At 37.9% G+C, this 15,739-nt stretch overlaps 1 protein-coding gene across 5 annotated transcripts in view; it reads left to right on the top strand.

Annotated features, from left to right (window-relative positions):
- Positions 1 to 15,739, top strand: part of NHSL1 (NHS like 1) — a 151,156-nt gene that overhangs the window by 123,638 nt on the left and 11,779 nt on the right. For 4 of the 5 annotated variants that reach the window (XM_017958280.3, XM_017958284.3, XM_017958283.3 and 1 more), the window contains exons 4-5: positions 2,452 to 2,644; positions 7,494 to 7,625. In XM_017958280.3, coding sequence (XP_017813769.2) covers positions 2,452 to 2,644; positions 7,494 to 7,625 — 325 coding nt within the window. The remainder of the gene's footprint in view (positions 1 to 2,451; positions 2,645 to 7,493; positions 7,626 to 15,739) is intronic. The other variant, XM_017958281.3, reaches the window with a different exon arrangement.

Genomic DNA, 15,739 nt, shown 5'->3' on the forward strand with positions numbered 1-15,739 from the left:
TGGCACAATCTCGACTCTCCTGCCTCAACCTCCCGAGTAGCTGAGACTACAGGTGCACACCATCACGCCCAGCTAATTTTTTTTGTTTTTTAATTTTAGTAGAGACGGGGTTTCATCATTTTGGCCAGGATGGTCTCAATCTCCTGACTTTGTGATCTGCCCGTCTCAGCCTCCCAAAGTGCTGGGGTTCCAGGCATGAGCCACTGTGCCTGGCCCATATCCACGATATTTAACAGTCATAGACACTTTCACATTTATCATCTTATTAGGTCTTAAGAGCACCTCTGTGGATGCACAAAGGTAGGCTGGGTAGCCCCATTTTACAGCAAAGGAAACATCAAAGTTTAGGAAGAGACTCAGGTCTTTGGATTCTTAGTCTAGGGCCCTATCCCCTATAGCAAACTATTTTCATTAGCTCTTACATAGTCTTTTTCAGATTTATAGAGCTCCAGTGGTTGTAGAATAAATACAGATTTTTGCAGCAAGATGAATGCAGTTGCAATAAACAGTGATGACAGTGTTCTTGTGTTTGAATTTTTTTTTTTTTTTTTTTTGAGACAGAATTTTGCTCTTGTTTCCCAGGCTGGGGTGCAGTGGTGCAATCTCGGCTCACTGCAACCTCTGCCTCCTGGGTTCAAGCAGTTCTCCTGCCTCAGCCTCCCCAGTAGCTGGGATTACAGGTGTGCGCCAGCATGTCCAGCTAATTTTGTATTTTTAGTAGAGACAGGTTTTCTCCATGTTTGTCAGGCTGGTCTCGAACTCCCGACCTCAGGTGATCCACCCGCCTTGGCCTCCCAGGGTGCTGGGATTACAGGCGTGAGCCACCGTGCCTGGCCTGAAATTTCTAACCAATGCATTTCTTTATATTTCTCATCTGTGTCCTCTTAGAGACTTGCATTAAATCCAGAAAGATTAAAACATGCCTTGTAAAGTTAGATGAAACATAATGTTAAATGAAATAAATAGGTCACAAAAGAGAACAGACAGTGTGATTCCCTTTACAGGAAGTTCAAATATAGGCAAAACCAAGCTGTGGTATTAGAAGCTGGGATAACAGTTACCCTCGTTTGGGGATATGTGGTTGGGGTAGGAGGTGTATTGAACTCGGTGCTGGTTGTACAGGTATTCCCTTTGGGAAGGTTCACTGACTTTTTATTTTCCAGCAAAATTCTTTCTAAAAGCTTTACTTTCATAAGTGGTAATTCCGTTTAAATGCTTCAGACTTAAAGAGCAGTTCTTACACATTTATTTTTTATTACAAGCTGTTATTTCCCCCACAAAAGTCGATTACCCTTTTTTGTTGTGTTCCTAAGCACCCTGCACTCATTCGGCCTTCTCGGAGCATCTTAGTCACAGAACCAGCTGCCATGGAGCCAGGTTGAAGTCCATCATAAAATGCTTGCCAACACAATCATAAAATGCTTGCCAACACAACTTTCTTGATTATAGTTTTTAAGGTGTTATGGGAAAGAAAGGTATTTCTTTCTGAATACTGAAGGGCTCTTCAGTGAGGATGTTAATCTGTATCAAAACAGACAATGCTAGAAATGTTTTCATAGAATTTTGATATGGCTCAGAGCAGAGCTTTAGTCAACTCCTTATAATTTAACAATTTCACACTGATTTTCTCCCATATAAATGGCTTCACAAGAGCACAAGTAGTTGAACAACAATAGCTCTATCATTTTTGAAATGTCCTTGAAGTCAGAGCCTGAAGGAAATAAGATTGAGGCTAGAAATTACTTTGAGCAAAACTAAATTTTAATAAAAATGGAAACTGATGGCCACAGCCATGTTGTTTTTCTCCAGGCTTCTAACGTTAAACTAAACCCATGAGCTTTCTTTCCTTCTTTCTTTTTAAAAATTTTTTTTGAGACAGAGTCTCACTCTGTTGCCCAGGCTGGAGTGCAGTGGCATGATCTTGGCTCACTGCAACCTCTGCCTCTTAGGTTCAAGCGATCCTCCTGCCTCAACCTCCCAAGTAGCTGGGATTACAGGTGCTCACCACCACCCCTGACTAATTTTTTTATTTTTAGTAGGGACAGGGTTTCACCATGTTGGCCAGCTGGTCTTGAACGCCTGACCTCAAGTGATCCACCCACCTCTGCCTCCCAAAGTGCTGGGATGACAGGCATGAGCCACCATGCCAGCCATTCCATGAACTTTCTGACCACAGTAGATAGAGGGAAAGCAGAAAGGACTTCAAAGATTTTGTGGGTCAGCAGAACCTTTTGCAGTCCTCACAGTTTACAGACTAAGGCCGGTGTGAATCATGAGTATTACAGGTCAGACTCAAGAGGCTGAGCAAACCATTGCCTCTGTTCCTAAAAGCGACCAATTATTTTGGCTTCTTTTAAACCAATCTAATTTTTTTAAAAATAAGAAATATATTTCAAAATGTTTCTGCCAGCTCTTTATACACTGTGGCTGCTGCTTCTTTTTTCTCTGCAGTGTTCTCTCTCTTCATCAGAAGAAGAAAGATTTATTTCCATCAGGAGACCTAAAACACCAACCTCAAGTGACTTCTCCGACCTTAATACTCAGACGAACTGGACCAAGTCGCTTCCACTGCCAACACCAGAAGAGAAGATGCGACAGCAAGCCCAAACGGTCCAGGCTGATGTGGTGCCTATTAACATAACTGGTACGCTTTGCTAGCCAGACAGGTTCAGAATGTACTTGGGAGAATGACTACAGCTTTTTGATATACGCTGTTAGCATTTCATTGTTGTATCAAAGGTGAATAGCTGTGGTCCAACTTCATGCTCTTTGTTTAATGAAAGGAATATTGAAACTACATATATGTGTGCATATGAAATATCTACTGCTTGTTGGGTCAGAAGACTATGTCGCCAAACACTGGTGTCAAAGAACTCAGTGGTCCAACCATTCATCTTAAGAGTGTCTCTTTTAATTAAATTGCTTTTTAGTAAGCCTTTGGTTATATAGAAACATCTTGTAAATGTGGTCCTAGGTATGAAGAAAAAGTATATATTTCCCTTCTAAAGGGTTAAGTAATATTTACAGAAGTAAAGAAATAATTATTTTGTGATGTTTCTAATGATAGATTTTCTAGAAATTTCCTAAAGTAGAAAAAAGAAGACATTACTTATTCAAAATTTCTTCTGAATATAAAATTTTCAGAATATGTTATATTAAGCTAGACTACAAATATTAATTGCCAAACCTGAAATTCAAGTTCTTATGGAATATTATACTCAGCCTGTAATCATTTGTGACAATTAAGGTGACAACAAGGTACATACAATTCAAAGATGATCTTTCATGAACTTAGGAGAGCTGCTAAAAAGATAGCAGAATTGGCTGGGCACAGTGGCTCACACCTGTAATCCCAGCACTTTGGGAGGCTGAGGTGGGCGGATCACCTGAGTTCAGGAGTTCGAGACCAGCCTGGCCAACATGGTGAAACCCTGTCTCTACTAAAAATACAAAATTAGCGGGGCATGGTGGCACATGCCTGTAATCCCAGCTACTCTGGAGTCTGAGGCAGGAGAATTGCTTGAACCCAGGAGGCAGAGGTTTCAGTGAGCCAAGAGATTGCACCATTGCACTCCAACCTGGGCAAAAAGGAACAAAACTTCACCTCAAAAAAAAAAAGAATCAAAATTTTCCTGCTTTATCACCTCCATAGACCACAAGGAGCATGGGTTAATGGTTTGGGGAGGGCACAAAGTGAAAATAGACATGTGAAGAGTTAATAGCTTCAACTATTAATTGAATTGTATGTTCGATGGAAATAGATGACTAATAGTGGTCATTGATAAGCAGGGCCCTTAAGGCCAGAAGCTGACAAAAAAAACTAGGTGATCAAAAAGAATGAGTGTTCCTGAACATTTACTCTGGAAACCCATAGCATCCTTGCTGTGCTTCTGAGGCTACTGCTGTTAGAAAGCTTTAGAAAGCTTTTTGCCATGGCATTGGTGAGCTTGTAAGGGGCTAATAGCATCTTCATAGTCACTGCAGAGTTTTTTTAAAACCTTCCCGGATATTTAGAAATTACATTTAGAACTCATATTTTAAATTCCATAGAAATTTAATAAATAAGTACATGAATTATTTTCAGTTCAGTATATATTTTTCCACATTTATTTTACTTAAATCTTAAAAGAATAGCAGGACATTTTAAGCCATTTTCTCAGCAAACAATGTTATTGATCTTTCTGAATATGCTTCTTATTTACCTAGATAATATTTTTTAAAGATTATTTTTAAAAGTATAACTATGTTTTAGAACAAAGTATAATGTTTGCTGGTCAATGAAATACATGGCTGCTTTTTTCTATAAGAAAATGAATTACACTATTTGATTGATTAAATGCAGCAGAAATGTAATTACATTATATATAATTAAGTGCCTATGAAATAATATTATAAGATAAGAAGATTGTGCAATGAAATATGACAATCCTTAATGGAATTAAGGTGAAATGCATTATCTTGAGATTAAGAGATTTAAAATAGAGTAGAGTTTCAAGAATGAAGAATTACTTCCAATGAATTACATTGTCACAACAGAAGACAGTGTCATGTCTCTGAGCTTTAATTCTATCCTATCTGATGACTAAGTAGAGATGAATTAGAGTTTAAAGAGAGGCCTTTAAAATGCTACACAGGAAAGGTGAATAACAATAAACAAAGAGCAATATGAGTTATGTCAAAATGTAATTTACTTTTAATCAAATGATTAACATTTTGCAGAAATGCTAAAAGTAAATATAATACCTAATCACATATTGATCCATTTCTACATCTGTGTGTTCACATATATACACACATATTTCTTAAAGAATTATTTTTCTAATCTGTTATAAAGAAACAATACATTTAAAATTTTCACTTTTAGTGGTTGAATTGACATAGGTTATACAGCTTCCTGCTCTTTAAATTATATATTTCTAAAGTCCTAGAAGATATTTGAGATTAAAAAAAAAATTCCTCTAGGGAACTGTCATGTGCTCATTCGTTGGGGTGAGCATTGAGCCTCTAGTTTGATTTTCCTAGTAAGGCTCAGCAGGAAAAAAAAAGTGGCAATAAATACATCATTTCAAATCCAGAGTTCAGCCCACCATGCATAGAGGTAGAATGTTAGCACCATGAGCTGCTGGCTTGAAAACTGATTTAATCCCTTTAGTTATAGTCTTGTGGGCACTCAGCATGTTCTAAAACTTGAAGAGGAAAAAATATTTAAATTAATATGTACATATAAATATGTTCTATAATCTGCTATGTGGGATAACAACTCTTCCACCTGGAAGATAAGTGTATTGGATAAACATACTTAAAGAATTTTTACAAACTGGCTTTATACTGGTGTTTGAGCTATCCAAGTTTATTTCTTTTTTTTTTTGGTTTTAAATTTAACATAGTTTAATTGAGCAATGAACAATTTGTTAATCGGGCAGCCTCCAGAGCCAGAGTATGCCCAGAGACTTTCAAGTATATTTCTAAATAGTAACCATGACTGATGAATGCCATTTTTCAATTAAAGGCAGTGATTAAATTCAACAGATATTTATTGAATAACTGCTTTGTGCCAGGCATTAGCTGAGTGCCATGGGGGATGCTAAAGTACATGCATCACAGTCTGTACCCTCAAAAAATGTATAATCCAGCAGAAGATACAGACTTTTTTTAGGTCATGATGCAAGATCAAGCATTTGGTGCCTTCAATGACGTGTGTCTTAGATGTTCATCCTCAAATGGTTTGTTTCTTAATTTTCTTGGAGCTTGGGTGATTTTATCTTTTGTCTAGGAAGCAAAACTGGAGACTAAATGCAACTTTCTTTTAATTTTTTTTTTTTTTTTTGGAGATGGAGGTCTCACTCTGTCGCCCATGCTGGCATGCGGTGGCGCAATCTTGGCTCACTGCAACCTCCGCCTCCCAGGCTCAAGCGATCCTCCCACCTCAGCCTCCTGAGTAAGTGGGACTACAGGCACATACCACCACACCCAGATACCTGTTTTGTATTTTTGGTAGAGACGGGGTTTCACCATGTTGCTTAGGCTGGTCTTGAACCCCTGAGTTCAAGTGATCCACCCACCTCAGCCCTCCAACATGCTGGGATTATAGGTATGGGCCACCACACTGGCTTAAGTGCAACTTTCTGTTAATGTTTTGTCGGTTCTTAATGTTTTGATACAAGGAAGTTTTTTCTGCTGCAGGGAATTAATGAAGCACTGCATTGTGACTTGCCTCTCACATGCACCATTTATGCCATTGCACTTAGTGACCCAGTTTTTCGCAGCATTGGCACCTTCTGGTATTTAAGGGTTTTCTCTCAGTCATTTCTGTTTTTCTCCATTAGTGACAAGGTTGTAAGCGTTTGTAAGTTTGCAAGCATTTACATAAGTTTGTTCCTCAGCAGGGGAAATGTGTTTTGATCATTCAGATGTTTTATTCTCTCTTTTCATTAGATAAGGTTCCCAATTTTTTCTTACCAAAATAGAAGTTACATTGTCCACAACATACCTACATTGAATGTGTGTCAGTAATGCTAAGAGTGAACGTTTTTATACTTTTATGCATAAAATGATGGAAGTTTGTAATGTGTATGTGTATATATATGTATATTTAAAAATAACTTTTTGAGGAGAATAACCATTCAAAAAGGTCAGTGCTGTAAGACTTTAAACTGCCAGGTAATTTAAAATAGACCAATCAATAACAGATGCTGTTATATACTTTATTATTGTATGGTTTCTCATGATGTGTTAATCAAACACACTGATACTCTAGAAGGAAAAAAAGAAGTCCCATGATGTGGCATTCCAGGTTTGATTGCAAAATCACCTGAAATGTCTGAATTAAGATCAACTTTGAAAAATAATTATGAAATAGAAGCAGTTCACCTTTAACAACAGCAGTGCTACTGGGTCTCATTGTGGTAAAAGTACTTTATCATGATAAGGCGTTTCATTTTTCACTACAGTTGTATGTCACACCACAGCAATTACCACAGTCTATCCAAATTGTCAGCCTCCTTGATTGAAGAAAAAGCTTTTCATTCAAGAAATCTTTATTAAGTTACTTATTTCATCACATAAAGCAAGACATTAGTGTTGATCTCTGCAAGATGACCATATGAATGAAAAATACTCATTCCGTCGCCACCTACACGCTAATGTAGAGTGGTTTTGGTGACCAGAGCATATATATGAAATACTTCCAAAATTTTGTTTTGTTAAATAACACAGAATAACTCTTCCAGTGTGTTATTAAATTTGCATTTGCTACTCCAGCTCATTTGAAAATGAGATCAAGGTGCTTCCTTTGGAAGGTAGAACTTGGAAAACAGCCTTACTGTGATAATGTGCTTTCCTTCCTTTTTTGCCCTTCAGCATTCATCATCATATGACTGGCTAACATTATTAATACCTTCTTATAATTTTACAACAAGCTTCTGGAATAAAGTGCATGGTGTCAGCTTGCTTGAAAATAACATTGCTTTGCTTGTTCTACTACTCTACATTAGGGGAGAATTTCGATCGCCAGGCCAGCCTTCGGCGGTCTCTAATTTACACAGACTCTCTGGTAAGACGACCGAAGAAAGTCAAAAGGAGAAAGACTATTACAGGAGTCCCTGACAACATACAGAAGGAGCTAGGTATGGCTCATCAGAACTGTATTCTGTTGCCCCTCACTGCCACTCGGCCTTACTGCGCTAACCTCATTCGTGGTGCTTATAAAATCGATACATTCTGATAGCCGTTTGGTGCCCCAACGGGCCAGCTTCCTTCCTGAATGAGGCATTATGTGCAGATCTTAACATCCCATGGAGAGAGAGAATTGATTGAATTTTGGGGAGAAGGTACAAGGAGAGGGAAGAGCTTACATGAAAACGATTAACTGGGAAGATAGAAATTCATAGTTACCTCATCATCGCTATGTGACATGGAGCATTGGTTATTCCCACAATTAAATTTACTTGTCATTTATATCTTGAGTTTTCATGAAACAGAAAAGTCATTCTAGGACATCAAATTATGAATATGGACTTCCACTGTAACTATAATGACACTACTGGTGGCATTTTGTCATCAGAAACTACAGTCTGGGATTATTGGTAAATATAGGAAATAGTCATTTATGTTCGATAGTGCCTTTATTACTTTCAGTGACACAATTTCATAGCTTCTTTATTCTTAATCCTTTATGTTCAACCTGTGATGAAAACAAAAAAAAAAATGTTTTGGCTGGTGAAGAGGATTGTTTAATTACTTATCCATTTTGTTTCTGGTTATCTTTATAAATGCTTTGGATAATCCTTTCATTTTCTTTCTAGATTAACTTCCTCTCACTGTTTTCTAATAGGGCCCATGATACCAGAATGTCTGCAGAGGCACCATAGCATAGCTCCTGGGTTAGGACTAAGGACTCCAGTGCCAACCGGCTTGGTTGAACCCTAACTCTGCCACTTGCTCTGCGGGTGACCTCAGTTAACTTCATCTCTCTGAGTCTACTTCCTCATTTAACAAACGGGCTTGGTGATGTTAATAGAACCTACCTCTTAGGGTTGTTTGAGGACAATTTATGCATGTGAGGCCCTTGGTACTTGGTTAGTACCTGGTACTACCATAAACATAATAGCTACTGTGGTCATTATTATAGGAAACTTAATACTACCTGTCTTGAAATGTGTCCTTTCCTCTTTGGCCAACCTGTGGGCTTATTTCCTAATAGTTACTTTCACCTGATGTTTTTATTTACTCTCAAAAGTTATACTCTAGAAACTCAGAGTCATTATTTCTAAAGTTTGCAGTTAGTCTTTTAGTCAAAATGAGTGTAACCAGTAATAGTGATGTATCTGTGATAGCACCTTGAGGTTGCACGTCAGCTTCTGGGTGCTATGCTACAGACCGTGTGCTTCTCTGTTTGTTTTCCCAAACACCCCTGATTGAATGCCTTGTATTAGAGAGCACAGACTCACTTTTCTTTAGCTGGCATTTTCTCCTTTATGGCCATCCACTTTTATAGTACATATTCTCCGCCTTCTATGCTGTAGCAAAAGTCAGATGAGAATAGCAATGTTCTGCCTTTGCTGCAGGCAGCCACAGTGACCCAGATGGTATACAGGTGTTCGCCCTGTTCTATCATGGATTGGTTTATTGCAAACAAAGGCAAGACTGCAGCTGCTCCTGGGGGATTGTGAAGTCTGTCTTTGGTTCGTGCCCTACATGCTGCTGCTATTATTGGCCTGGTTCCTCTGTGGCTACCTGTCTCTAGGCACCTTCCCTCAACCTACCTTAAGGACACCTGTGTGCTTTCTCTCTCTCCTCTCAGTTTATGTCTTATTCTTTCAGACTCTTTTTTCCATTCTTGAAGTGACAGCTAACTAATTTGGAAACCAATCTGTACTCATATGTTCAGTAGATAGTTTATGGAGTAATTTCCTAAAGCACTCCAGCAACATTTATACTTTAACTGGTCTTTTTAGGAGATGTGCCTTCAAGGAGTGACTTTAAAGACAGGCATTTAGGCCCTTCGTAAGATCAGAAGGATAGTGTGGTCCAAATAAAGATGCGGATACATATAAGTATTCCATATGCATTGTCTGTGTGTGTATGTCATATGACGTCTAGAACGAGAGTTACGAATTTTTATCACTTTCATTCCTGAACCAACCAGTATGGAAGCCAATAGCTCAGTTGTTTCTTTGATCTTACTGGAATGATCTGGCAAGCTAGATAAATCATCTCTTTTGTAATTATAGTATTTTTTAAATCACTGATTAAAATCCCTGGAATCCACGTTCATTTCTTTTACATGTGACATGGAACTGCCGCTAATGCTAGAGGGAAGAAAATAGCTTTCCGCACATTGTCTGGGTTGTGACTGTTGCCAGACACGAGACAGTCAATATCATTGCGGTCGATGACATGACCTGGATTAGAACTGGAGGTCAACTGAGACAACCATATCGAAGAGCTAGTTTAAAAAAAAAAAAAAGATAATTAGACAAGGACTCTAGTTTTATAGGTAGGCTAGTTGGAGGATTACTGGATAGAATGAGGAGTTAACGTTTATATACAGTTTTATTTAGCAAAAATATTGGATTACATATTTATTTGTTCTGTCCTTTCAGGACTTCTGGTTGATCTTGCCTTTTTTCCCAGTATTTTATACTTATAAGGACTCTGATTTGGAAGTCTTAAACTACCAAGGTTTCTTTAAAAAAACTTAAAAAAAAAAAAAACTTTAAAAACTACCAAGGTTTTTTTTACCAAGATTATCAAATCATACGTAGGTAATGATGATCAAAAATAGATACTTCATATTTTCTTTAAAATGAGTCGTCTTCTAGATATACAGGGGAAGTGTAACAAACAAATTAGACAAAAAAAAAATGATGGCCCAAAGGAAAGGCATTCGCTAGGAAAGATGCACCCTGTCCAAAAGGCATTGCCCAAGTTGCCTGGGGGTTTGGATTTTTTAAAAAACCTAACCATAGAGAGGACTTCCATGAATTAGAAAGATATATTATGCTAAATTATATGCAGTTTTTATTTCAAAATCCATAAATAATAGACTATTATTAATAGTAATAAAATGGAGACTAGCCAATATGTAACACTTTAAAATCAAGGTATGATATTTAATGCTTACTTCCAAAACTTACCTGATAAACTAAAATTTGTTGCCTTTCGTTTCAGTCAATTGGACATTTTGAATTTTTTCTTTTATCTTAAATCTGTACAAAAATGTATCTGAACATCATATTATGAGGTTTCATCTTTTAGAATCAGATAGGATTATTTTCTTGATATATATATTACACTTGGCTACTGAACCTATCCACGTACATATTCTCTAAGCAGAAAAGGCCTCATCTAAAGGAATCCCTTTATGCATAATTTTTGGTAGTTTATACTAAGAAACTATCTACTTGGCAAGACTTTTTAAAAACTCATAGCCTACACCTTAAATAAACTGACTTGTAAATCCTCAGCATCGTTAATTACATATATTTTTTAGAAATTCAAAATATTATTAATAAAAGAAAAAGTATAAATAATTATTTCTGTACATTACATCTTAAAATCAGATAAATCCCATCAAGTTTGAGCAGCACCTAAGTGGTCTACACTTGTTTGTAGTTGTCTTTTTGTAGTTTGTTCTGTCTAAAGACATACCTCAGGGATATCGCAGCTATAGTTCCAGACCACTACAATAAAGTGAATATTGTAATACAGCAAGTCACATGAATTTTTTGGTTTTCCAGCACCTATAAAAGTTATGTTTACACTGTGCTGTGGTCTACTAAGTATGCAATAGCATTATGTAAAAAAAAAAAAAAAAAAAAAAAAGGTACAGTGTAAAAATACCTGATTGCTAAAAAATACTAAGGATGATCTGAGCCTACAGACAGTTGTAATCTTCTTGCTGGTGAAAGTTCTTGCCTCGATGTCGATGGCTACTGACTGATTAGGGTGGTGGTTGCTGAAGGTAAGAATGACTGTGGCAATTTCCTAAAATAAGACAACAGTGACATTTGCCACATTGACAGATCCTTCCTTTCTTGAAAGATTTCTCTGTAGCACATAATACTGTTTAGTAACATTTTACCAACAGTAGAACTACTCTCAGAATTTGAGTCAGTCTGTCAAACCCTGCTGCTGCTTTATCAACTAAGTTTATATAATATTCTGAATCCTTTGTTGTCATTTTAACAATGTTCACAGCATCTTCACTAGTAGAGTCCATCTCAGGAAAGCATTTTCATTGCTCGTCTGTAAGAAGCAATGCCTCGTTGTTCAAGTTTGATCATGAGATTGCAGCAATTCAGCCACATCTTCAGGCTCCACTTCTAATTCTAGTTCCTTGCTGTTTCTACCACATCTGGAGTCACTTCCTTCACTTCAGTCTCGATCCTCTCAAAGTTATCTACGAGAGCTGGAATCAGTTTCTTCCAGACTCTTACTAATGTTGATATTTTGACCTTCTCCCATGAATTAAAATTGTTCTTACTGTGCTAGAGTGGTGAATCCTTTTCAGGTTTCCAACTTAACTTAGCTCAGATCTATCAGAGGAATCACTGTCTATGGCAGCTTTGGCCTTACAAAGTGCATTACAAAATTATGACTTGAAAGTCAAAATTACTGTTTAAGCCATGGGCTGCAGAATGAATGTTGTGTTAGCAGGCATGAAAACATTTATGTCTTTGTACATCTTCATCAGAGCTCTGGGGTGACTAGGTGCATTGTATTTGTGTGTGTGTGTGTGTGTGTGTGTGTATGTATGTATATATAATTTTTTGTTTTGAGACGGAGTTTCACTCTTGTTGCCCAGGCTGGAGTGCAGTGGTGCGATCTCAGCTCACTGCAACCTCCGCCTCCTGGGTTCAAGCAATTCTCCTGCCTCAGCCTCCCGAGTAGCTGTGATTACAGGCATGCGCCACCACACCTGGCTAATTTTTTTGTATTTTTAGTAGAGACAGGGTTTCTTTATGTTGTTCAGGCTGGTCTCGAACTCCTGGCCTCAGGTGATCTGCCCACCTTGGCCTTTCAAAGCGCTGGGATTACAGGCGTGAGCCACTGCCCCCAGCCTAGGTGCACTGTAAATGAAAGAAATCTTTTTTTTTCTGAGCAGTAGATCTCAACTGTGGACTTAAAAGTATTCAATAAATCATGCTGTAAGCTGACATGCTGTCATCCAGGCTTTGTTGTTCCATTTATAGAGCACAGGCAGATTCTGTTTAGCATAATTCTTAAGGACTCTAGGATTTCCAGAATGGTAAAGAAACATTGGCTTCAACTTCAAGTCACCAGCTACTTTGGCTCTAACAAGAGTCAGTTTGTCCTTTGAAGCTTTGAAGACAGGCATTGACTCCTCCTCTTATAGCTTTGAAAGTCCTAGATGATTAGAAGGTCGTTTCATCTACATTGAAAACCTGTTGTCGAGTATAACCACCTTCATCAACTAACCTAGCTAGATCTTCTAGATAAATTTCTGCAACTTTTCCGTCAGCATTTGCTGCTTCACTTTTATGTTGTAGAAATGGCTCCTTTCCTTCAACCTCATGAAACAACCTGTGCTAGCTTCCAGCTCTTTTTCTATAGCTTCCTCACCTCTCTCAGCTTTCACAGGATTGAAGAGTTAGGGCCTTGCTCTGGATTAGGCTTTGGCTTAAGGGAAATGTTGTGGCTGGTTTGATTTTCTGTCCAGACCATTAAAACTTTCTCCATATCAGCAATAAAGCTGTTTTTTTATTTGTGTATGCACTGGAGTAGCACTTTTTATTTCCTTCAAGAACTTTTCCTTTGCAGTCACAGCTCGGTTAACTGTTTGGCACAAGAGGCCTAGCTTTTGGCCTATCTTAGCTTTTGACATGCCTTCCTCGCTAGGCTTAATCATTTCTAACTTTTGATTTAAAGTGAGAGACATGCAACTCTTCCTTTCGCTTGAACCCTTAGAGGCCATGTAGGGCTATTAATGACCTAATTTCATTATTGTTGTATCTCAGGGAAAAGAGAAGCCCGAGAAGAGGGAGAGAAGCTGGGAAACAGCTGGTCAGTGGAGCAGTCAGAACACACACAACGTTTATCAATCACATTTGCTGTCTTATGTGGGTGTGATTTGTGGCACCCCAAAACAATTACAATAGTAATATCAAAGATCACTGGTCACAGATCACCATAACAGATCTAACAATAATGAAAAAGTTTGAGATATTGCAAGAATAACCAAAGCGTGACACGGAGACACACAGTAAGCACATGTTAGAAAAATGGCGTCAGTAGACTTGCTCAACACAGGGTTGCCACAAACCTTCGATCTGTTAAAAAAAAAAACAAACCACAATTATCTGCAATGCACAATAAAGCTAAGCACAGTAAAATGACATATGCCTCTGTAGCATTCATCTGTTTCCTATCATATTCTGAAACTTTTAATACTGTGAAAATATTGGAGGGTCTGTTTTGGGAATAGAATTTTGGTAGTCCTTGTGATAAGATATATTAGTTTTTCATATGCTTTTTAAGGTCTTTAGGAAATGTTTTTGTTTTAATAAGAAAGTTATACTTAGCTGTAGACGGTGATAAAATAGCTATATTTCTATTTTTTTTTTACATGCCTAGAATGGTTTCATATTTAAAACTGTTACCCAAAAGTATCAGGATTTTGTTTATGCTACTTAAAGACAGTTAAAAATCTACCACTAACTCCATGCAAAAACTAGTACAGTTTTGAAAGAAAAAAATGTATTCATATAAAGTCAACTCCAAACATTCAAAACTCATTGTTGAATGGAATTAGGTATTTTGAGTGTTTGGAATTGAACTTGTATGCACTGATACACCAATACCAGTCAACCGCCCATCTTCTAAATTACTAAATGGCAAAACTTTGCACCTCCTCAAAGTGGGTTTTTCTTCTGTCCTGCCCTTTTGCCCACTTTCCCTGTCTGTGTGGGACAGCCTCGTGTGTGTGTGTGTGTCTGTGTGTGTCTGTGTGTGTGTGTCTGTGTGTCTGTCTTCAGCGAGTGGGTACTTGAAAGAGGGTAGAGAGAGGAAATAGATCATCTTTGCTAAAAATACAAGTATAAAATTTCCTCTCCATCATCACAGTGAAGAAGGCGGCTTTATGCCAGGATCCTTCCTTCCAGGGTGCCATCTCTTTTGAAGTTGATACAAGCACATTGCTGCCATTTCAGTACTACCCGCTGCTTTCTGAGTGAGCAAAAGGCGTTCTCTATCCAGTCCATGCCCTGGTTAGATTATGTGTTGGGAGAGGGAAGCCTCAGGAACCCTATCACCCCTAGGGTCACATCCAGGTGTTCACTGACACAGAGGGGTGTGCTTGACTCGTGTTGCTCAGCAAAGCCCGTGTTGAGATAGATAGATACTCTCGGGTCCTTGTTGGATGGAGATAACATAGGGAGAACTATAGTTTTACTACTATTTTTAGAGATTTGATTTGTCGTAAAGATTAACTTTTTTTTTTTCTCAGTACACTTTGGGTAGGTTCTTTGTGATTTATTTATTTATTTATTTATTTTTTCCTCATAAGCTCTGTTCTTTCCTGGGTAGCTTGAAATCTGTTTACACTTAAGGTTTACCTCGTCCATGTCCCTCTCTGTTGGCCCTTCCTTGTGTTTCTTTTTTTTTTTTTTAACATACTATTCTCTGTTTGGTTGTAAAACTCCAACGAATAAATCATCCTAATTTGAGGAAATGTTCACTGGATCAGTTCCTGCCGGTTTCCCCCACCAGAACACAACAGATTGCTGTTGAATTTTGAATGTCACCAACAGACAGATAATGACTTCAGATGGATAATGAAATGTTTGGAACACAGATGGGCCTGTAAATCAGTTTTCTTTGCCTTAGAATTTCCTTCTGACATAAAGAATTAATGTAATTAACACTGTTTTATACCAGTACCCCTCAAACATGGTATCTCCGTGGCCCTATTGTTCAATTACTACATTCATCTGCCTTTGGGAAAGCTGTGTCACTGCTTGATAGATGGTCTGCACAGTCACCCCGTGGGTGAAAGGCTACCTTGAAGACTTTACTGAAAGGTGGTTATTTCAAAGTAAATCCTCCTCCAAGCCCTCAGCGCCTTGATCTTGAAGGGATCACCTGAGAATTCCATATGTGGCACTCAAGCCATAGGAGGATTGGAGGTACAAATTAAGAGAAGTACCTGAAATTCATGACAAGAATTTTTATTTTAGAGCTATCAGTAACTTTTTAAATGTACTTAGGTACCTACAGG

The sequence above is a fragment of the Papio anubis genome, chromosome 6 (genome assembly GCF_008728515.1).
Source record: "Papio anubis isolate 15944 chromosome 6, Panubis1.0, whole genome shotgun sequence".
Lineage (NCBI taxonomy): Eukaryota > Metazoa > Chordata > Mammalia > Primates > Cercopithecidae > Papio > Papio anubis.